Source organism: Pundamilia nyererei, unplaced genomic scaffold (assembly GCF_000239375.1).
Source record: "Pundamilia nyererei isolate P.nyererei 1_Seehausen unplaced genomic scaffold, PunNye1.0 scaffold00093, whole genome shotgun sequence".
NCBI classification, from domain to species: Eukaryota; Metazoa; Chordata; class Actinopteri; order Cichliformes; family Cichlidae; genus Pundamilia; species Pundamilia nyererei.
The window spans coordinates 575,830-599,370 of NW_005187494.1; the positions used below are offsets into that span (position 1 = coordinate 575,830).

The following is a 23,541-nucleotide window of genomic DNA, read 5'->3' on the forward strand; positions in this document are numbered from 1 at the left end:
TGTGTGTGTGTGTGTGTGTCAGGTTTTACTGGTATTCACATCTTAAGATATAACCAAACTACTAAGTACTAGCACATATTAATAGTTTGGTCTCCAAAGCATAAAAACAAAGCTGGAGTGAAGTTTTAGGTAAACCATTAACAGTTTGGAGAATAGCAAAAGAAATCAGCTTGTAAAAATGTCACTGTATTTCCTTCTCTTGAGAAAATGTGCTGCTACAGATTCAGATAAGGCTGAACCTGAGAGTATTTCTTCTCTAAAAGAAGAACAGATGTGGTCAGCGGGTAACAGGAAAGTAAAAGTATAAGTTTTTAAGACCTTCTATAAAAGATCCATCTATTTTCTTAACTGCTTAACCAACTCGCAGTTGAAAGCAAGATTCTATCTCAGTGGTCATGGGGGACAAGTGGGTTGCAGGTTACCTGTCCAAACAACTTTAAAGAACAAAATACACAATTTAAGTGAGACCATACTTGCTATGCTATTTTAAAATGACTAGTAATTGACCTCAAGAAGATATCTTATTCCCTCTTTCCAGGCACAGACTTTAACCACCAGGAACAATAAGCTGATTTTTAATTCTTCACATTTCTGCAGACTAACAACAAACAGTCTGATTAGCGTCATCTTCAACATCTTCGGGGATTCCACCAGCTAAATTTGTGATATTTTAAGGCCTTTTCCTTTTCCAAGTGAAATTGTAATCAAGATAACTTTAAGGACCTGCAGACGGCCTGGAAGAAGAGCTCAGACGGCGAAGGTCTTCCCTCTTCTCCCATCTGGTTTTGAAAAGAGTTTGCTTCACCAGCTGGCTCCGCTGGTCACACTCAGTGATAGACAGACTGCTCAATCACCTGCCAAGTATTTTTTGAACGTGCCCGTCATTTTCCAAACGGTTTCCCAGGACGACTTCCCAGATGGTTCTGTGTTAAAACCATCTGGCGCGCAGAGTTAATCTCGACCCAGACAAACCCAAATAGTAGTTTTTGGACACCGCGCTCGCCACCGGCAAAGTCAAAACAACAAAGGAGGGGTAGGTCTTCTCCAAAAAAATATTTGTGTTCCTGCAGCCAAGATCACATAAAGCCATTTTGGAAACCTGCCCAGGTTGCTAAGACACCTTATGTTGGTTTGTCCTTCACTCATCTGAGTAAGTTCATTTCTTCTTGACTGCCTCGGGGTGAATTATGGCATCTCTGTGTGGCAACACTTCCCCGGATATCATCCTTTCACACCCTTTCATTGGTTACTTGCACACACACAATGCCACCCCCATCTGCACCCACACTAATGGGCTGCTGACACATCAACATCAACAACCCAAATGAGGCTTTTCAGGCGTATAAAACGATGGTGACAATGACACCGCCGGTAATGTAGCAACAGCTTTATTGAATTTCCTCCACCCGTCTCCTCATTCACACCTCCTCATCTCCGCTCTGCTCCTATCTGCAGCTCTGTCAGCACGGCGCCGCTAGCTTACTTTTAAATGAAGGTCACCTGAGGGCACAGGAAGCATGCACGCTATCAGTCATATGTTAGGTAAGAGCGTGATTTTGTATATGACTGCATGTGTTTGGCTCCTGCTGATTCACAGTGCAGAGATGTGTTTTGCAACTTGGTAAAGTTCCCCTCTGCCACTCAGAGCTGCACCAGCCCATTAAAGCGCCAAACTAATTAATGCAGGTAATTAAGCCTCGAATCCCGAGAGGCCGCCGTCCGTCTCCGAAGCACGTCCGAGCGACTAAACCCAAACAGACAGCGGGCTTAATGAGGAGCGTGAAAAGAGAATGGGCTGATTCTCAGTTCTAATAGGGATCATTGTTCATTCTCTGTGATCAAAGCGGCACTTAATCCTGTGGCATGAATATCTGAGAAGACGAAAGATGACTCCGACACTTCGTGTTTACTTTCTAAGAAAAATATACCGGGAAAAAATCCTCTGAATTCTGGGAAAAAGCAGGATAATGTGGAGTGAGGAAGCTTTTAAGTTCTTGGATTATCCAAGAGACGTTTTGGGCAAGGGCCCACACACAACTGCCCCCCCCCCCAAAAAAAAATATCCAGAATTTTATCCTCAAACTTTAGATTTTGAAACCATACATTATGAAAAAACATAACAGTCCCTTAGCTCTTATTTCACCTGCCCCTTCCTCCCCTACACAGCTGAGGCTAAGGCTTCCAAAATGAATGGAAATAGCACAAGTGGACACATTTGTTTTTAATCAATTCGCAATAAAAATCTAAACAAAACACGGCAGTTAATTTTTAAAGTTGTTGAGACAACAAATGGTTAGCTGTAGCAGCACCTCACAGTCACAGTGGATTTATGACCTGAAACTTTGGTTGGATGTAAATGAAGAAGGCAGGTGGTGCTCACCAGCGGAAAGCTTTTTATACCTCACAGGTGAAGTAGTGAGTAGCCAGGATATGGAATACTTTTCACCTGCGTAACTTTATTTATTGACAAGGAAAAAATGTGTTTGCTCCTTTTTTAGAAGTTATGCGGCCCAAATGTTTGCTTATCGTTGTACTTTAACACTCTTCTTCTGTTGCACTTCTTCACAGTCCCTCTCCGGAAACGAAGATCTAACAGGATCTAATGAGGATATAACAGGTGTGTTTTTGGGTGTGTGTGTGAGGACACTTATGTCAGTGTATTCTCCTCATTTAAAAAACACTTTAAAGGTTTACTTGAAACTGTGCATCTATTTAAAACTCTTCTGTGTACTACTGAACCCTGGACTATATGAGTGTTTGTTGGTTCAAAAGCACTTGAAATGCAGTATAAATTATTATATGGTTGGATGCAGCTTGTAATAAAAGTGCTTTGACTGTTCAGTTAGAGTAGAAAAGTGCCGTGCAAGTATGAGGGTTCATCATCGAGGGGAGGCGAATGTCTGCAGTAGATCTAATGCCAATCATCCCGTGGTCAGAGAGATATTTCTGTCCAGCCGCGGAGTGACAGACCCACACTGTAAACCAAAGAGCTGCTAGTGTGGCTGAAAATGCCAAAATGAAACCAGCGTTGGCTTCTTAAATGTAAATACCTCCTGGTTTTGTTTGCCTTCTGTGATGTGAAACTGAATCTGTTTTGGTCTTTTGGATTGTTGGCTGGCTTAAAAAAAAAAAAAAAGAAGATAAAATATGTAAGCTCTGGTTTTTATAAATGCTTTCAAGAAAGCATTTCCTGTCTTCTCTTGGCCTTCCTCTGCAACTTTATCACACTGTCTGCTTTAAACTTTTCCAGAGGAGAAAGTCCTGTCAGTGCGCTCACCCCAGAGCAGATTACTTTTGGTGCGACTGATTTATGGTCGTGCCCTCTTGGTCGAATCTCGCCGGCCAGCGATTCATCACTAATGTGACAATGGCGAGCGTTTGAAGGAGCCGGCTTCCTCCAGGAAGAAATAACTCACTTATCTGCTGCTGAGACTGCCGTGCGCGTGATTAGGCAGAGAAAATATGGCCGAGGCAAACAAACAAGACATTCTTCTCACATAACCTGGTTACTTCAAAAAGCACTGCTTTATCAAGGTACACGAGCACACCCTCGCAGTCTACAAAGCGCTATCAGGGCACTTCCTTGAGTTGTGTGTTGAGTTCATTAAACCCTTTGTTGTGCTCTTTACGGCACCAATGAACAGATTGCATCTACGGCTACGACGTGGTGAGAGGAGGAAATGCCTATACAAGGAGCAGACTTCATGAAGGCAGGAAGGGAGGAATGAAAAGGCCGCCTGAAAGGAGCAGATAAGGGCATATATTTGAACTCTGAACCCAGCCCATCACTGGGCGCCGTGACCTCAGCGCCTGAGTCACAACAGTGACCGGGGCGAAAACAGACACACCTTTCAGAGATGGTGAAGAAGAAGGAGGAGGAGGAGGAAATCAAGGCTGAGATGAAACACGGGCCTCTGGGAGCCACATGATAAAAGGCTGCTCCTGGCTTCCATGTGAGGAGGCTCTTTGTGTGGCCGAGAGCTCCTGGCGTCCGTCCCACACGGACCCAGCTTTAAGGCTATGTGAGGGGACGGGAGGGGGAGGTGGGGCGGCTGTAGCTCACCCTCCCAGGAGGGTCACCCAAGGACAAGGCCGCAGCACCAAACCGAAGAGCCAGAGTGGCAGCGAGCGCCAAACCTCAGTGTGCCTTATATACCGGAGCCCCACGCCACATGAAAGGGAAAACAGCCAGTCGCCAATCTGGATTTGCACTGCAGGCCTGGCATGCAACACCCCCCTGCCTCCGCCCCCCACTCCGAGGACACATTCATGACATACGGGGGCCCCTCTCTACAGGAGGGGATGACGGCTTCGGAGTAATACGAGAGGGGATTATCAGTCTAGGAAGCCGACATCAGTCTCAAAAACCATTTGGGAAACCAAACGCATGTTTGCGCGTAACGACATGAAAACGGCCGCCGTTAAAACAACACGAGGCCATAAGTCAGCGAGCCCGGCCTGTCATCAACACTGACGCGCTGTAGTAAACAAGCCTGCCTTTGCTTCTTTCAAGAGCAAAGGCCAGAGCCGGGGTTTCACATCAGCAACAAATATTTCCATAAATACTCTGATGCAGGGCGCACACCGTTCGACCGATCGGGATTTCATTGGTGCGCAACACCGTGGAGCTCAGAGCAAACAATCAGAGGCTCTTCTTTTTAAAACAGCGTTTACCATAATTTCATAATTAGACGCCCTTAAAAAGTGTGCTGTGATGAAAGTAAACGTCTCCGCTCTACCAAAAACATACAGTGACTCCAAACCTGAGGCCTGTATGTATATCCAGGATGACTTAACATAACTATAGGTTTCTATCACAGCCTTCACTTTAATTTAGCTTTGAGAGATGATGTTTTTCTGTCACTTGGGACATAATAAATGGCTGCAAACACTGAGCCTGAGCTATTTTTCACTGTCAGAATTAAAGCAAATTTAAAACACAAACCACACACGAGTTTTGGCTTCAAAACAGAACATTAGTTCAAATAAAATTCAGCTAAACAATAGAGTAGCTTCTTAATTACTGCTAAGAAAAGGAATAAAATGGAGTATTTGAAAGAGCTGAACGCTATTTTTATATGACTGTAAATGGAGCATTGCTCTAATTGGTCAGTAACTGGTTGAAATGAAAAATTTTATAGTGAAAACAACCACCGAGGCAAACTGTTCTGTTTAGTTAGCCATAAACCTGAAAATGAACCAACTTGTAGGTTTTTTTGTGTGATTATTTCTATAAATGTTTTATGCAGGGTTAAATTAATCTGATTGAATCAGGAGAGCTTCAGGTCTACTCAAGCTTTGGATGTGCTCCTCCTTAAATCTTGGAAAGCTAATTGGTGAGCACGAACCAACAACATCTCTCCTTTCTCTTAGTGTTTCACTAGAGATAACCAGATCTAACAGAACAGTCTGTGGCGACTGAAGGCGATTGTGCTTCTGTCCAAGATTCAGACAGCACTGGAAAACAGCGGATCCTTGTCATGACGCACCGACACACACTCAGCCGAAATCTTTCTATTCAATAGACGGGAACAACCGCCGAAAATTGCAGAGCTTTGATAACCGCAGATTGGAGGACCAGTCGAACGTCCAAGACTTAATATAATCTCTCCAATAACACGATTACGGCACAGAAATACACTCTCATTAGGAGCGCATTTCATTTTCCATGTTATCGCAAAGCCTTGTTAATACCGCTCCTCGGCTAAGCCTCGCAGCCTGTTACGGAAAAAGAGAGGTGTTGCTTGACAGGTCTGCTACTGCTGTGTGTGTGTGTGTGTGTGTGTGTGTGTGTGTGTGTGTGTGTGTGTGTGTGTGTGTGTGTGTGTGTGTGTGTGATTGACAGGTCTCTCCCCACAGCCCCCTGGCTCCCACTGACTTTATCACAGCAACTCCTGTGCAGTGAATCACAGTAAGTCCTCTAAGCCCCTGGCGCCTGCTGCCTGTTTATCCACTAAAATGAACACCTTAGCTCATTTCTATGATGGCTGGGGCTGATTTGTTTTAAAGGAAATAGCCCTTGAGATATCAAAAGCTCATTCAGCATGTAATTACCATCCACCTCCTGAAGGTAAGACTTGGTCTGAGATGCTCGTACTAGTTAAACGCTTGAATAACCAGGGAAATTTCCTCCCGTCGTATTTTAGCGCACACCTGCCAGTGACTTCCATGTGTAATGAGGTAATGACATGCTAACTGCTCACCCTTGTTTAATGCATTTAAATCAAGTGTACGAGACGTCTGGTGGTGTAAAACAAGAGCAAGTAAAGAAGGCTTCAGCTGGCTCAGCAGTATCGGAGACACCGAACACAAGAGAAGACTTATTACCCCATAGTTAGGAAAGTGTTTGGTGCAGAAATTAAAATGACGATGAAATAATAATAATTCGATTATAATTATGAGTATAGACACTGATAAACTGATAACTAGGTGATTTAAGACTATTAAATGCTTTTTTCAGCAGGCAAATTAAGATATATACTTTAAATGATATACGATCTAGGCCATAAAATGATGAATACATGGATACGCTGTTTGGAGAATTGTGTATATATAGCTATACTGCAAATGACCAAGTCCAGTGTGTTTGCCAGTGACCATGTTTAAAGCATTTAAATGCAGCTGTGCTCCACCAAAATCCAAAAAACAGCTCTGTACTGTTTGCTTTTCCACAATTTCTCTCCATACTCACAGCCTTTCTGCGGGTTAGACTGGCTCTGCTGAACACAGTGTGCCAATACAGGAATAAAGCCAAATGGGAGCCGTGCACAAAAACACTACCCTGCTCTGTGGTGAGCGCCAGGCCCGGCACACCCTGCACACATTTCGCATGGCAGAGCTGCAATCTCCTCTTTGGCCTTTCTGCTTTCCGTGCGCGCGCTGGTGAGAGCCGAGCCTGACGGATCACGGTGTAAACGCGCAAATGCCATTTCCCATCACATCTCATTCCCACACCCGCCACAGCTGATGTTACCTTAGAAATCCAATGTGATCCCAAATATCCAGAGTTTGGGGAACAGACCAGACTCCATTTTCTGTTACTCTAAACCTTTTCCATTTTGTTATTTCCTCTTCTTCTGACGCTCTGATAAATATTAATGTGCGACCCTTTGCTACAGATGAAAGTGTGTAAAAGTGCATTTAAATGCAAAACATTGTGCGCGCATTAGGGAAAAAAAGTACGACTCAGTAATAACAGTTTTTCTCTCCAATCATCTTACCAGGTGGTTTCACTGATGAGCCCCTCAACTTTGCTTTAAAGGAGGACTAATCAGTGAAATCAGATGGTCACTATTGATTGCTGTGCTCCATAGTGATGTATCTTTCTTGGGCTGAGTCAATAAAGGAAACCCAAACTAGCTGACAGATTGACTGATGAGCTCTGTCTCACCTTGCTTGGTGTGTTATCAGTTGCTAGAGTACTCCTCGGTGGGACCTGGTAGACGTCCTGTCCCGGTGGGACCTGGTAGATGCTCTGCTGACTCTGCTGCTGTGGGCTCTGGAGGGACGGGGGCACCTGGTAGAGGCCCTGAGACCCCGAGTTAGCCTTCTGCTGATAGCTCTGAGATGGAGAAGGGGCGGCGGCGGCACCTGACGACTGAACCTCGAACATGGGTCCGATCAGCAGCTTCAAGCGGTTCCCAGGGGCGATGCCCTGGCGGCCGTGCAGGGAGCAGAGCCACCAGCCCTCCAGGCCGCCCGTGTTCTGCTCAATGACGGTCAGGATGTCCCCTTTCCGGAAGGCCAGCTCCTCGGGGGACTCCGGCACGTTGTCGTACAACGCTTTGGCCATCAGGTTCTGCGGGAGCAAAGGTCAGACTGTGTTTAGATACGTGTCGGCTTAATTATAACACAACAAGCACGTGGTTACAACAGCTGTTCGCTCCTGCTGCGTGCTGTTTGTCAGGTTTGAGTGGAAAAACAACAGTGGCGGTTTATCAGCAGGACACGATGCTAAACCAAAGGAAAAAAAACAAAACAATCACCTACACACACATACGCACCCATAAACCCACACGTTCATATAGAAGTTTTGTGGATTTTATTAATAAAAAGCTCCAGAAGAAGCTGAATTAACGAGCTCCAGCAACAATCATGAGAACAGTATCAATCACTTATTATCTGAAGCATCAAAACTAACCTAATACTACACATGACTGCCGTCTGCCACGCCAGGTTTTAAATACTCCAGTGAATGACATGCTGGTGAACTCGCTGCGCTGCCATTGGTCGGCAGCTCCACACCAGATGTCTTTCAAACCAAATCTGAACTTGATGGGATTTTCTCAGCTCAGCTCGTGCTTCAGGGCACAGCTATCTAAAGGTCTACGGAGGGTTGAGGGATAATGACTCAAAACAGCAGATTTTGGAGATAGAAAAAGCCCCGGAGCGTGCCGCTGTGTCTGAGAGGGGCATTTAAGACTAATTGCCTCAGTCTTTCTTCCTTTAGCCTTTATTCAACCACGGAAGGAGTTAACTGAGCATGAATACTCCTTTTCAACTGCCTGATGCCCACAACTTTAAATCCTGGGAACTACCAGGCGCAACAGCGATCAATGCAAAGTCCATGAATACAATTAGTGGATAAGCGGCTTGCTCAAGTGCGCCTTTAACATCTAATAAAGTGGGAAAGGAGAGTGGTTATTATCTGGTTTTTACTTTTGTTTTTAGCTTTTCAGAAAATCAACAACGATCACATTAGATTAGAGAATCTAGGATGTCAAAATCACAAAGATCTTGTGCTCTTGACATCCTGGGCTGCATGATGGTGCAGTGAGATTAGCACTATCGCTTCATAGGTTGATCGTGTTGGAGTCAAATCTCCTGGTTGAACTTCCTGTGAGGAGCTTGCATGGTCCCAAGGTACTTTAGCTTTCTTCAAAAGTCCAAAGATATGCATGTTAGCCTACATGGGGATTCTAATGTGGATGTAGTTAAGTATGTAAGGCGGATAAAGTACAAAGACTAAAGCCCTACACATATGAGTGGGTAAATTTAGCTTATGCAACACGTTTGAATGGTCAAAAAGATTAAAGGAGTACTTCATAAATGCCAATCCAACCTCCATTTTAAGCTCAAAGACTGTAGCAGTGCCTCTGTATTCTACAATATATCTCCCACCAATGAAAAGTACAAAAACTCAACAACTAGGGACAAACAAAGCCAGTCCACAACTTTCTATAACAGCTTAAAATAACTCAAAATCATCAGTTCATGAACAAAAACCTTCACCAGTCAGATGAGCCTCATAACACAGTAAGAAGAAGCAACACGCCTCCTATTTGTTCAGTCATGACTCTTCTTAAGCGATAAAATGAAAAAAATATGTAATGAATAACCAACAGAGGCACAGTAGCGATAAAGTAGCTCTGACTGCCTCCGAGTCAGCACCAGCTATAATCTTTCTGAGCTGGATTACATTTACATGAGATGAAACGAGCTGATTGGAGGATGAAAATGATATTTTTATTTGGATTACATGCCCATTTAGATTAAAACCTGACTTCAAGCAGCCAAACAGAGCTCCACACAGGACAGCCACTCAGTTCTTGTTTATCTCTCCACTCCACCTTTTTTCTGATCTGTTCTTTCTGTATCTCACCTTTCATCGGTTCACCGTGGGAATAAGGAAGCCTACTTTGTGGCAGTTTCTACTTTGGGGCTTTCTTGAACCTTCTTCGGCCTTCCTCTTTCCTATCAGCCCGATTCAAGCAGTTCCCATGTGAAACTCGCTGTTAGTAACATCGTTATCTCTCTCGCTCTCTGTGGGGCGGGCCTCCCTGGCTATTGTCTCAGTGTGCTGTTGGAGCCATTAGCCAGCAACACCCAGAGCACAGTTACACCCTCACTATCACCCACTGCCACCTAATTAGCTGTGAAGAGCTTGAGCATAAGCCCTAGAGGTCAATGCCATCCAACGGGAGCAGACCTGGATGTCCAAGAGTTGTCCAGGAGGAAACAAAAATGCTGATAACTGCTCCTGCTCCAATTAAAGTCTGAATATATGAGGAAATACAGCCGTCCAGATCAGCATAGATTTTGAACTGAAGCTTTTGATTACTGTTAGATTGTTTAAACCTCTAAGTGTTTGCTTTTTTTCATTGATTCACAAGGAAAACACACTATACCAGCATACCACTTAAAAATAATGCTTATTTATCGCCCACTCCATCCTCTGTGTGTAAAAAAAGAAAGGAAAACTATCTAGCTTCATTCCTCCTCCTTTTAAGACAACCCTTTTGTGATTGGCTACCCCTAACAAACACAAGGTAAGAACAACAGGTGGGTGGGGCTTCTGTAAGCACAAACAGAGCAGTCTGAAACTAATCGCTTGCACGTGCAACGACCTCTTTATTTAAAACGAATGGTGACTGTTATTTTTATGAACATTTGCTGTAACAGTGAATGAACGTTTCCTCCACTGCCTTTGGCCTCTAAAACAGCCACACACAAAAAGAGTAAACAAGTGTCCCATAAGGACGACCTTTGGACACAAAGACAAGTCGAAAGCACAATAGAGTGCTGAATATTTACAGTTTTATTACTACTGAAAGTCCAGAGTCCATAAAGTTAAGGTTTAAAATAGGATTATACAGGTTGCTCAAATACACTGATTTGAGTTTATCATTTTATTGTTGAGAGCTGTGAATATCTGATGAGCAGCCTCTGGAATCGTGATCTTTCCTTGTCCTTTGCAGATCTGTTTACATGTTGCATGCCTAATATTCAAGGCCAGAGTAAAATAAAAAAGTGACCCCAGCAGGAAAACTGATCTAGGTCGTTTGTGGCTACTGTGGGTGTCACCTGCTCTATCAGCAATAGAGGGCTGTGGCTACCGTCTAATGAAAGATCTGATAGACATGAATACAGCCATACTGTGGTTAGATTTTTGTTTTTCCTTAAATTAGGTCACAGTGTAGATGATTTGGAAGCCATAGCAGACAAACTACACGGTTTTATTTAACTTAGATCTTAAATAAGTCGTCTTCTTTCTTAAGGCCAAAGCTGTAGGTATTTGCATGAGGCCAGTTCTGCTGCTGTGGTTGACTGCTTTGTGTTTGATGCTCAGAAGAGAAATTAAATCACCCGACAGACAGAATTGCACGCATCATGCTCCTTTGTCTCTGCTAATTAGTGATCACTGTGACCAGCTGCCGAAATGAAAGCACCCGTTTTGCAGACCGCATACGCGCACGATCACAAACTGAGCCGTGCCTTCACGTGAAAAAGGTACTGAAAACCACCAGTATGAGCACACCCAGCAATTTCAGTCTGCAGAGATGCAAGCCGGTCGAGGAAAATGTGCAACAGGAACTGTCACCCTGCATCTGTTGTCTAAACCACACTCCGCTGCCTTTTGTAGTTTGTACATATGCTTTAATAAGGCTTCGGTGCAGATTTTATACTAATCTTAGGACATAAATGAACCCTAACGGGAAATCTTTAGCAGATCGAAAACATATTTCACCACAAGTCTCTATGACTTTAATTTCATGATGCAAGCAGTAACCATCAGAGTGAAAAAAACAAACCCAACAAAGAAGTGTGGTTGACTGCAGTTCCACTAGTGGCCACTTGAGCCTGGCTCCAAAGGTCAGTCCCACAGACTCTGTTATTAAAAGACAGTCCAACTTTACAGCAGAAATAAAAACGTTTACAGCCTGCTGCAAGAAACTGTTTTGGTCTCTGTGGCTGATTCGCTTCTCTGTAATAGCTGTACAGCAATATCCAAGCCCAAGCCCTGCTCTACTATTGAAAAGTCATTTTAGCTTGCCATTATATGGTTGCCTGGCAACATGATGGTATCATCATATATGAAACATATCCTAATATTCATGTTTTGTAGATACAAATTAAATGTTACTGTCGTGAAATTAAAATAACATTATAGGTGCATAAACGCCACAAACTGGTCATTTTAGCCTACTGGTAAGAGGTCGCTAGGCAAGATGATGACACATATACCTGTGTGGCATCTTTGATTGTTCACCTGCTTTTGTGTATTATCGTTTGGTTTTACTGCCATCAAAGCTTAAAGTAATACAAACTTAGGGGTGTGGCTCTCTTGGATGACAGGTGGTTACAGTGTTTCTAAGGACTGCTTCTCATGTAAGTAACGTTGTGTTTTCTTAAAAACAAAGAAACTCATGACTGAAACAGCCACAAATACCAAATTGGAGGCTTCAAAGTATATTTCATACACCAAGGGGTGATAGTGTCTATGGTACTCCAGCCTTTTACCAAAAATGATGTTCACTTATCACCCGTCACAGGTGTTAGTGAAGTTTAAAACATATTGATTTTTCCCCTTCTATTGCTGTTCTTTCCAGTTATGCAAAAGTTCATGAGGAAGTAAAGGTAATATTAACAAAACAAAGAGGGGTAATAGTAGAAGCTACCACAATCACAGTACCACTGCCAGCTCCCAGAGGCTGCACAGGATCACTAATAGACTGATAAGCATTGCAAACATTTGCACTTTAATAACTAGTGATCAGTGGAAGCTGTGAGTAAACTTCTGCATCTGGATTCTGCGGAAGTCTGACATGACTGTGATACTGTAGAAAAAAAAAAGCATGAACACTTATACATTATATATAAATATATGTATCATCCGTTGTGGTGAGCCTGGTACCACAGAGATCCGAACAGGAAGCAGCCTGATTGACACATTTTCACTCCTCTTCACACACACGCTGCAGTTTACTTCGCATTAGAGTGCCGCAGCTTGTCTGTAAAGATTCATGCAATATAAATCAATGAACGGTTAAAGAGCATCTGAGTCGAAAAACAGTGAGCCACAGCAGATTTCAAGCATGGTATTTGGGATGTGAAGGGTCATGCGAGACACCAAACATGACCTTTAATCACACTAAACAAACAGCTTGTCGGCTGTAATGACTGCCAGCTACACGCGGCCCTTTTTGAAGGGATGCAGAAGGGGAAGAGTCGTGTTTTTGTCTTCACCCAGAGCAGGTGAACCCGGCTATTAAACCGGGCGTCATAAACAGCACTTAGCCGCAGCACAGAGACTCCATCGCTTGCCACTGATCCTCCTGTAAACACGTGTGTTTGCCATGTGTCAGAGAGGGGTGCTTCTGCTGCATCCACACACACATGTGTATGAGCTTCTAGGAAGTTATCACTCAGCGAGGTGAAAGGCGCTCAGCTGCTTCCTATTGCAAGTACCACATTTCTGCTCATGACCTTGAATCGTCTTGAAGCAGTGACTTAGATGTATTACTATTGTATCTATTTGTTTATGTAATGTATCTATGTTTACGTAGTTTCAGACCTTTTAATTGGCATACAGCTTTAGATGAGTCATCGAAACCTTGTTTAGGTACAGTCTATACTGATGACACTGAGAGCGGACCTAATGTGATGACCCCAACTCCACGTTTAGTTTTTCTTGAACCCTGCTTTGAATCATCACTTTAAGATAATCCTTATTATACTACAGCCCCTCAGATCATCACCTGCCTGAAACAAGCCATTTTAGCAGTCTTTCTTCTCATTGGCTGCCTCTTACAAACAGAAGGTTTGAACAGTTGGTTTGGTGAGTTTACCAAGTCTATGTATAAGATGATATAAATGTAAGATTAATGTAAAAAAAAAACAAAGAAAAAAAAGCATCAGTGTCAGGTTTGACATCCACCCATTACAACTTTTTAGTGTATCTTTAGCTAAAGCTAGACAGTAAGCAGAAGGTCGCCGAGGGCTAATGTCCTGTTTAACAAGTTCAAGGAAGTAATCTGAGCCGCAACAACATTTTATGGGTGATTTCTTCGACCCGTGCTCCACCTCTTTAATGAGTTTTATGGTGTAACTTGCAATCTTGCTGACAAACCGGAATAATCACAAGCAGAAGAAATTGTATTTTAGTGAGCAAATTCTGGTCTGGACTCTGAGAAAACAGAGAGCTGCTACTGCATTACACAGGAGAATAAAATGTGAAGGACAAACAAAAAAGGCCTTAAAATTAAACTACCCTAAAATGTATCTAAAGTCAAAAGACTAAACCCAAGTAGAAAGACCAACCAGCTTTGCTGTGCCTAAACAGCTTTGACCCAGACGTCAGCTTCCATGTATCTGACTTGCTCCGGGACATTTCCAGTGCTCAACTAGATTGAAATCTGGGGAGTTGAGGGGCCAGATCAGTGCCATGGGATTCAGGTTTTAATGCATGGTGAGGTACAATGCCTTGAAAAGGGAGACCACTACCATTGGGGTGCGTCACTGCAATGCAATGCAAGGGTTGCATAGGTACGTAGATGGTTGATGTCTTTTCTTCACAAGGAAGGGGTTTTAATGTTGAAGCTGACAGGTTTGTTTTATTTCCACATGTTTGTTTTTTGTTTACTGTCTTTTAAAACATGTGGCACTAAAACAGCTCTCCTTCCCATCTGGTATGTTTTATTAGTCTGTCCTGGTTTGTCCAGTCTGTCTGAATCCCCTCTGACTCAAACCTCTACATCACCAAGGCTTTTCTTTCCCCTCTTCCCATCAGTGTCTTGCCTGAACACAAGCAGTTTAAAACGTCATCCCATCTGCGAGCCTGTTCTGACCTTTCCCGAAATTAAAAAAAAAACCAAACAAACAAAAAAAAACCTTACGTAATTTCACCACTTGCTGAAAAGGGCCCCACCTTTGCTTTCAGTAAGAGCTCTCTGGGTGGTTTTGGCTCTGCCTCTCCGGGGTACACATCAGTCTAATAATAATGAAGGTGGCTTTGGCTAAACAAGCTCACAAATACTTGAATTCCCTTACTGCCACAGCCACACCACATAGAAGAAACCCGCGTCCCCACAGCAATGAGAGTGGCTCGGCTTTCAAAGCGACGAGGACGTTTTCAGCCCAAACAAACAACCTGCTCCAAAAAAAGTGGTACGCTCTGACTGTGAGAACACTGGTGCCACAATTAGGGCCGTACCACTGTAACACGTGTCCCGGGGTGGTTTGTACACGCTCATTTGGCCTCATTTCGCATGGTTAAATATAGAAAATAATTATAGTAATGACGGTAATGAGGACCTGATGACTTTTACAAGCCGTTCCTCAGAGCGCGGCCTGCTGCGGGTGAGAGCCAGTTCAAATAAATGGGCCGTGTGTTGGGTTCTGGGTAGGAAGGGCTCATGGGAAGCGGTTCAGAGCTCAGAGTACATGGTAATTTCTTCATTTGGACAGTTTTCAGGAAGGTTGACCCTCTGATTACAGCCTCCTTACAAGCCCTGCCAGTGGCCGTGTATTAACATAATTACACAGCAGGCTCGGTGAAATCTCACCTCGGCTATTTCTGAGAAAATCCTGTCGAAAAAGGCCGGTGTCATTTAAAGCCAGCACACAGGGGAACGTGACCCAGCACATTCCCTGCAGCTTCGCAATGATTGATATCTTATGCAAGCAAGTGTAAATCAATACACTGTTACGACACAGTTACAGTGCAACTGGGCGCTGTAGCTGCATGTAATCAATCAATAGCTTATTTTAGTTTTGTGGTTGGAACAAACTGTTTCAGGGGTTCTTTGTGACTGATTGTAAACATTCATTTTTCTTGTGTAAAGACTTTAATTCTGCCAGAAGATGTGGAAAGAAGGGTAAATTCAACCTGCCAAGCGCTGAATAAAAAGGACTATTGTATCCACAGTGTAAATATGACACCCCCACCACCAACACCTTCTCCTTCATTTATGATTCACGAGCTGCGAGGAAATCTCCACACCCTAAAACATAAACAGCAACAGCATGGCAGCTGCAGCTTTGATGGGATGTGATGCGCCATGATGCTGTCTAACCACGCCGCAAGCTCCAACAAACCTCAGATCCTCAAAAAATATCTCAGTTGAACTGTCTAGTCAGAGAATGATGAAAAGTGTGTCACAATCATGGCCTTCCCCTGGAAAATGTCAGTTTCACTCTTATTTAGGAGATGACGATCACATTCATAATCAACAGTAAAGCTTTTATATTTTCACTGCATTCAGCTACTTTCTCCTCTCTAGATGCATTTGCTAAGAATTGTGCTCGATATAAATCATTCAAGTGCTTCTGAACTGTGGAAAAGTAATAATCTTAGGATCTTGAAAAGAAAGAAGATAACTGGACGCCTTCATGTCTGTGTTCTTAAGTTAAGGTGAAGAGTCCCAGATATGTAAATCCTAGCAGGGGTAAACTTAAAGAAGTCCAGATACTTGTTTTGGTTTTTTTAAACTCTTAAGACTGCCATGACCTGAATTACTGAGATGCTTTCCAGACACATTGGAAAAGTACGATTTACAAGTTTGCCCAAAGCCTTTTGCAAAGCTAGTTTGATCCTTTATTTAAGGCAAAATCATCTTTCATTTCTTTCTACTATTAACTACTAGACACAATGGACGACTGCTTCTTGTACAAATATCTCTGAAAACTGTCCAAATGTCACAAAAACTGATAACCACATGAAGCTAAAGAGCTAAATAAAGCTGTTAGAGAACCAGTACACTTAGGAGTTGTCGATTTTGGGTTTCACTTCACCAGGTTTACAGAAATTCGACTCATCATTATAGTAACGAGAATGTCATAAGTTACTGTTATTAGTTGTTATTTGCTGCCCAAAGCAGATAAAAAGGTCACTGAATGCAGGTTTGGGATTTAAGGGGGTGTGGCTTTCACCCAGCTTCTGCTTCTAAAGTTAAGGTTATTAAAACAGTAATGCTTTGTTACATTGTTGTAGTCTCTTCATTCCTGCGGCAGTACGTCTGACACTCTGTTTACTTTGAGTGCACTCACAGTAATTTATAGCAGTAAAAACTGTGATGAAATACAACGTGGGCAGGACTCAACTGCAACACTCAACCACTTTAGGTGAGGTCACAGGAAATGATCTGATTTGTGTAACGTCTTGGGTAAAATGACTGTTATCCCGCGGCTCCTCCTTATTCTGTCCATTCATCTCAGTTGTCTTTTTTTTTGTTTTTGTTTTTTACTGTCACACAAACTATAAGGTAACCTGACATCTCCTGCGTTTCTGACCCACTCCTTAGCCTGCAGCGCTTCCTGGCTCCTGCACGACCCAGATAGATCCAGGCTACCACCGAGCTTGTGCTATCTTGTCACATCTTGGACTCCTTCGCTGTGGTCCTGGAGCCTTACCTATAATTAGGCCTGAAACTGGAGATATTCTCTCAAAAGTGTAACGGCTTGTGCAGCTTTTGCATTCTGCCAGGACAATCCAGGGCTATGAGAGGAAACTGATCCGTGAGTCAGCTCAGCGCCTGAGCAAAGCGGTGAATAACTGCGAGCTTGACACCGACTTTTGACCTGAAAATATAATTTACTGCACCTAAACGGGTCGAGGAGCACCGGCAACACAAATGTACAACAGTCCTGTGAATACGAATGGTATTCATGGGGCCTCCAGCCAACAGACGCTCAGTTTTGGCAAAGGAGACTTGTGGATTACTTCCAAGCTTGGTGCTGATGCCAAGCGAGGGTACATGAGTGCATCATAGTAACCCCCAGAGACAAGAACACTAATCCCTCCAGGGGGCATTAGCCGACATGTGAAATATGTTTCGGGGTATCTCTGCAGGGCCACATTGATTGGTTTTACATATAGGAATAGTCAATGAGATGGAGATTCACTCCAATGTCCCTTCGATTTCACGCCACACAAAGATCTCACAGCCCAAACAACAGAGGCTGCCATCTTTCCCCTTTGAAACATGAAGGGCATCAGAGATAAAAGGAGAAAGATTCCCCCTTTTAACACTTTACTGCATTTGATTAAGTGCCTTTTAAACTAAGGGATACTCTCATTATGATTAGATGAGATATATATATTTATTTATTTATTTTTATATTTGAATGGATAATTTGGTGTATGAAATGTCAAATAGATTCAATAACCAACAGCTATGGGTTGTTTTGGCCAACAAATGGAAAAAAAAAATCCAAAAAGGCAATATCAGGAATATTTTCATTAATAAATATCAACTTTCCTGACTGATAAAAAGAAGTTTAATGACATATGAATATGTGAAGTTATCTTGCTTATCGATCGTAAACTTCAGATTGTTTTCCCAAAATGAGCCGTCTTTGCATTTTATACCAACTTTCATAGACAAATCTTGTGTACGAATCTTTGATTCTGCTTTTCTTCGTCCGCGTCTACGTTGCTCAAGGGAAAGTGTTGAAAATGATGTGTGTGGAAATGAATGAGTAACTGTTTAAAAGGATGAAGGAAGTGGTTTAAGAGGACTTACTAGGTTTATTTCAACAACATGATTCATGCATAAAAAAATAATAATGATCTTAGACTCCACCATGGGGTAGCCCCTTAGTTCACCCACTGTCTAGAACAGACATTGGGTGAACTAAGTTATAACAAAGTTCTGATTGGCTGCCCCTCGAGTGGGGCTTCTGCACTCACAAACAGTTAAATTTACCTTAGATGGCTGTACTGGACATATCATCCTCCATCATACAGAGCGGGGGGGGACAGCGAATAAAAGCCTCAAATGGGTTGTTTAGAGTACTCTGAATTCATGTAATTTATATACACTTTGACCTCTTTATTTAAAACTTTTAGCAATGTTTAGTATTCTTTTTTTTACCTGTATACAGCAGCTTCTTATAATTGCTTTTCCCCCAAACGACTGTCTACACACTGCTCAGCTTCGCCACATGACAAAGAAGACTAATGCAATCTCACATGCTTTAAAACTACGATGCTGTCGGCCTGCTAGAGGACCTTTGCTTCTACCCTACACATATCCAGAGCGCACACAAGTCAGCTCAGCTATTAAACAGACTCTCCGTGCAGTCGAACCGACTTGACGGGAGCCCACTAGATCCTGAAGGATGACCCTGTGAAATAGCTGGCATTCCTTGAGGGAAGGAAGGAGGAGCTCAACCGTGGAAATGGTTCTTTGCATTGTTGGTGAGTCTGTTTCTAAAACGAGTCCACATTGTAGTCTGTCTCCCCGCTGGCTGTTTTCAAATGTTAATGGCTGGCTCACGGTGCGAGGGCGCAGAGAGGGGAGGTTGGGGGGTCGCTATTCATTGACACTGGGGGAGTAGCTCTTTGCACTATCTGAAAATCTTACACAGGAGCAAAGTTGGGCAAAGGGACAGGAAATCGCTGACACACATGGGCTACAAAAGCTACATGTCACTGTTCAGACATCTGAGCAGGCACAGAATAATAAATGCTTTGAAGTTAAGATGGGAAAAAGCAATGTGAAATAATGCTTAAGTGCATATAATTTGCAGAGTTCTCTTGAAAAGGGCACTGGGTTCCTCTCAAGGAATTTCTTTCAGAAGAATACAAATGTCTCTTTCTGGAAGGACTACACAATGCCACCCCCTGCGTAAGCAAACAAGCTGGGAAAAGAAAAGAACCCCTGCTGTAAGGCTCATTATCAATGTGAAGGGCCACCTTGAAACAATCATGTGCATCCTCTGAACAACCTTCCCATGCACGATCGCCTGGAATGCACTCATTCTCACGGGGCGCTCCTCGACCTCCCCGACTCCCATCAACCCCACCCCAACGGCTCGACCCCCACTATCCAACCAACTCTGTTTGCCCTCTCGTTTTTCCCGCAACTTCCTCTCCTTTTCATTTTCTGCAGGCCCTTTCAGCACCACAGATCCTCCTCCTCACTCTTAGAACAATGTCTGCTATGCTCTCTCCTCCAGTTCCCTTCAGTGCTGGCTGACTGCCTAGAACCTGAACCCATTAAAAAAAATACAAACACTTTGAAAAGCACATTTTGGGCCAGAGTTTGGCTTCATCTAATCACTCTTCACTCTGGTTGTGGAGCTATTTCTACAACGGTTACATCAGCTACAAAGGAATGAGACCTGGGTGTTTAAAACTGTGTCACGACCCTTTAAAAGGACAGTTCTGGGCAAGTACATTCTCCATGTCCAAGTCCAACTTCCAGCAGGGACATCTTTCATTTAAGGCATCATATAGAGAGCTTTAACTCAAAAGCATTAAAGGAGTTGATCGTTTTTACCTGTTATCACAAAAGCAGCAGGTTAATTATGGAGCTTTAGCGTTACTGTTGGCGTTTGTTAGCACTGGACAGAGCCTGGCTGGCAGTTTCCTCCTGTTTCCAGTCGTTATACTATGGTATGTGAAGTATCTCCAAGCCAATAAGCAAATTGAATCTCTCATGATCCTCTCTATCTCCATATTTTGTTCTTGAACTCTACAGAACAGCTTTGCTCAGTCTGAAACAAGCTGTTTTAGCTCCTCCCCCTTGAGGCCAACTTTGTTCTGACTGGCTGCCCCTCACAAACAGAAGGCTCAAACTGTAGGTGGGTGGGGCTTTATGTACTAAGAACCATAGCTGTGTGACTGTGATGGCCGTAAGAGGAATATCTCCGCTCTATGACATCACTCAGACCCAAAGGTAGAAAAAAACTGTCTGAATCTGAGCGTTTAGAGCCCGAGCTTTTGGCTCACAGGGATTACTCACTAAACACAGACCTCATTAAGTGAAACTAAAAATATAACCATCCGCCTCTGTAACAGTGACAAGACAGAAAATAAGGAAAAAGCAAAATGGGTCCCCTTCATACTAATTTATGTCTCATCTTTCTTTGTCCTCCATTTCCCTGGAAGAGCTCCGCCTCTGTGAGGATCATCATGGGGATTACACACATTTGGTGACCTATGGAAAAAGGCACTCCGTTTCACACCTGAACACCTGTTGGAAACCATCTCTAGAGGCGCCTGATCAGACCGCGGCGCCTCACCTCAGGTCACGTGAACCACATGACGGGGAGGGGTCGGCCTCACTTGTTAAGCATGTGTTGAAACACTACCACTCTGCGAGGACAGGGACGCTCTTAATATAGCTGTAAATATCGGGTGGCTGTCGGGATGTGATGCAGTAGAGCTGCGACCGGCTGAAACTAGATAATCGCAGTAGTGACGTGAAATGTGTCACCTAACCGGAGCCTTGGGCTGATTTCCCACCCTCCTTTCCTCTGCCACAGCCTTGCATAACGTGGATATGTTTATTGTAAACAAAGAGCGCTGTCTACATGATCTCTGTGCTCTGGCTATCTTCTGAATGTGACAAACAAAGGAGTCAGACGTCAGAGAGCGGAGTGTGTATACTGCACAGATATCCTCCCTACAGGCTGATAATGGCCTGAAACGGTGGTGTTTATCATATTTATGAGCATGCACTGATCAGTCTCATTGTTCAGGTTGAATACAGTGACCGTGGAGACATGCTCGAAGTTATTTCCCCACTTTCAAATCCTCCTCTGGCCTCACACCCAAACTATCACCCTTGGCTCTGTGAACTGTGTACTTGACAGGACAATGAGTCAGTGAGCATGACGCACATATGCAGCGAGCACGCCCTCCAGTCACAAATCTGCTGAAGAGTGACCAGAACACTGAAGAAAAAAAAGCCAAACCTCATAGCAGAGAGAATCCCAGCCAACACTGAGGCAAACAGCTACTTCACACATCAGAAAACAGCCAGTGAAAACTGAATCAAGTGCCCTCAAAACCCCCAAAATCCTCACAAAAGACTATTGCCCCTTTAACAGGGCAAGGAAGACCTCAGACCCAAGAACATGAAGCAAAGGAAAAGTGCTAAAATGCAATCACATCCAGAGTAAATTCAAAGCTTCCTCCTGATGAAGTGACATCCAGCTGTTCCATCCATCACTGTCGAAGCCTCCAATTGTCTACACCCTGATGTAAAGACCTGCGGTTGTAGCCGATGATGCAGAGGTGACTTTCCCTTTTAATCCCAGTAACTGCATTTGACAGCATTAACAACAGTCTTTTCTGTCTGTTTGAGAGCTTGTCTGATTTTACAGCATCCTAAACCACATTACAGCGAGGTTTACTCACAAAAGAAAACCCACTACCATAAAATATCCACAGCATCAAAAACAGGATAATAATCACAGATTTATAGCACTAAACTAAATATCTCTGAGGGGGGGGGGGGGGCTTTCAGCTGTTGTGGAAATGACCTGCGGTTAGCTGAGCATTTTGATCTCCAAGGAGCCAAGCCAAACAACAATGTAATGTCACTCCACATCCACTACCATGAATCTTTTCTAAAGATTTTTTTTTTTATCTATTTTTTTTTACAACCGCTTTCATAACCCAATACTCCTTTTTAAAAACATTTTTAAACAATATCTCTAAGTATTTGCTAATTACACCTCCTATAATGTGTATTTGTCACAAATTTCTTTGTCATAACCTGATATCTTCAGGTTTTAGACTTCAAAAAAATACAATTTTCTGACATTGTCTAATCTAATGTTGTGGTGAGTCCAAGGAGGGGGCCTCAAAGTTGTTTTCATTTTAATTCCCTTTACGCCCCTGTGATGGAAAACGTAACCTGCAGATTTAAAGTGACGCATACTGACTACACACACACACACACACACACACACACATCAAGCAGAAACAAAAAAGGCACGTTTCAGCAAGTCATTAGTGCAGTTTCCCCTTCTTTTTTTAACCAGTTCATAAGAAAAAAGCAACCCGGATGTATTCACTGAAATAAGTTGTGATTACCGCCACGAATACAGAAGCGTTAACATTTCACATTCACGTCGACTCAAAAAGAAGTCTCCGACAGCATCAAGATTTGTTGTCATTATCCAGGTTAAACAACACAACAAATATCCAGCCTTAATAACACAAAAAACTGAGATGTAGCATCAAATCCAGCCCGCGGCGCTTCACTTACTTTGTATTTCATCTTGCCGCTTTTCTTTCTGACTCCAGTCAAAGTGAGAAATATCCGCTTTACCGCGACACACAGCGGCACGTCGGAATAACCGGAGGCACTATTAAGAGTTTTTCTTCTTCTTCTTCCTGTGCGGTTAACCAGCCATCCAGAGATTCATATGCAGAGAAACACGCAATGATCTAGCTGACTCCAGTCCGCCGCTTTCTACTCCTCTACTCCGGAGAACCGCTCACCACACCGACTCCTGCAGCTCATTAACATTAGGCGCTCCTGATTGGCCCAACGAAAACCCTCTAACCACGCCCGCTTACGGTCTGCTAGAAATCTGCGACGTCATCGTCGTATCAAAATAAAATAAAGGAAAAAAATAGAGTAGAAAGAAAATATTTTAAAAATTAAATTGCCAAAAAAATAAATTAAAAAATTGAATTAAAACAAGAATTCTAAAAATCTAAAAATATTATATAAAAATAATAATAAACAGTAGAATATGAAGAAAAAAATTATTCTCTCAACTTTCTGTCGGTTTTTCAGGGTATAGAAATGTTAATTGTAGCATAACTTAATGCCAGGCGTAAAACAAAATATCATTAAAAAGGCTTTATTTTTTTATTTTTCTCCATTTATTCTGCACATTTACAACTGATATAAAGTGATCTTTATTTTTTTTTTATAAAAGTTAATAAAAGACACCACAAAAATGCAATCGTTATAAGTTACAGTGTGAACAGACAATTGTCCAGACGAACGAGAAATATCTATGATATCATATATAATGTATAACATATATATTTAAGTTTCTCCTATCACTAAA

General features: G+C 42.9%; 1 protein-coding gene across 1 annotated transcript in view; it reads right to left on the reverse strand.

Moving 5' to 3' along the window:
* The window catches only part of nedd9 (neural precursor cell expressed, developmentally down-regulated 9), a 34,895-nt gene extending 11,916 nt beyond the window's left edge, over positions 1 to 22,979 (reverse strand). The window contains exons 1-2 of the mRNA XM_005739718.1: positions 22,725 to 22,979; positions 7,391 to 7,798 (exon numbers count right to left, since the gene is read on the reverse strand). Coding sequence (XP_005739775.1) covers positions 7,391 to 7,798; positions 22,725 to 22,736 — 420 coding nt within the window. The 5' untranslated portion in view covers positions 22,737 to 22,979. The remainder of the gene's footprint in view (positions 1 to 7,390; positions 7,799 to 22,724) is intronic.
* Between the last annotated feature and the right edge of the window lie 562 nt (positions 22,980 to 23,541).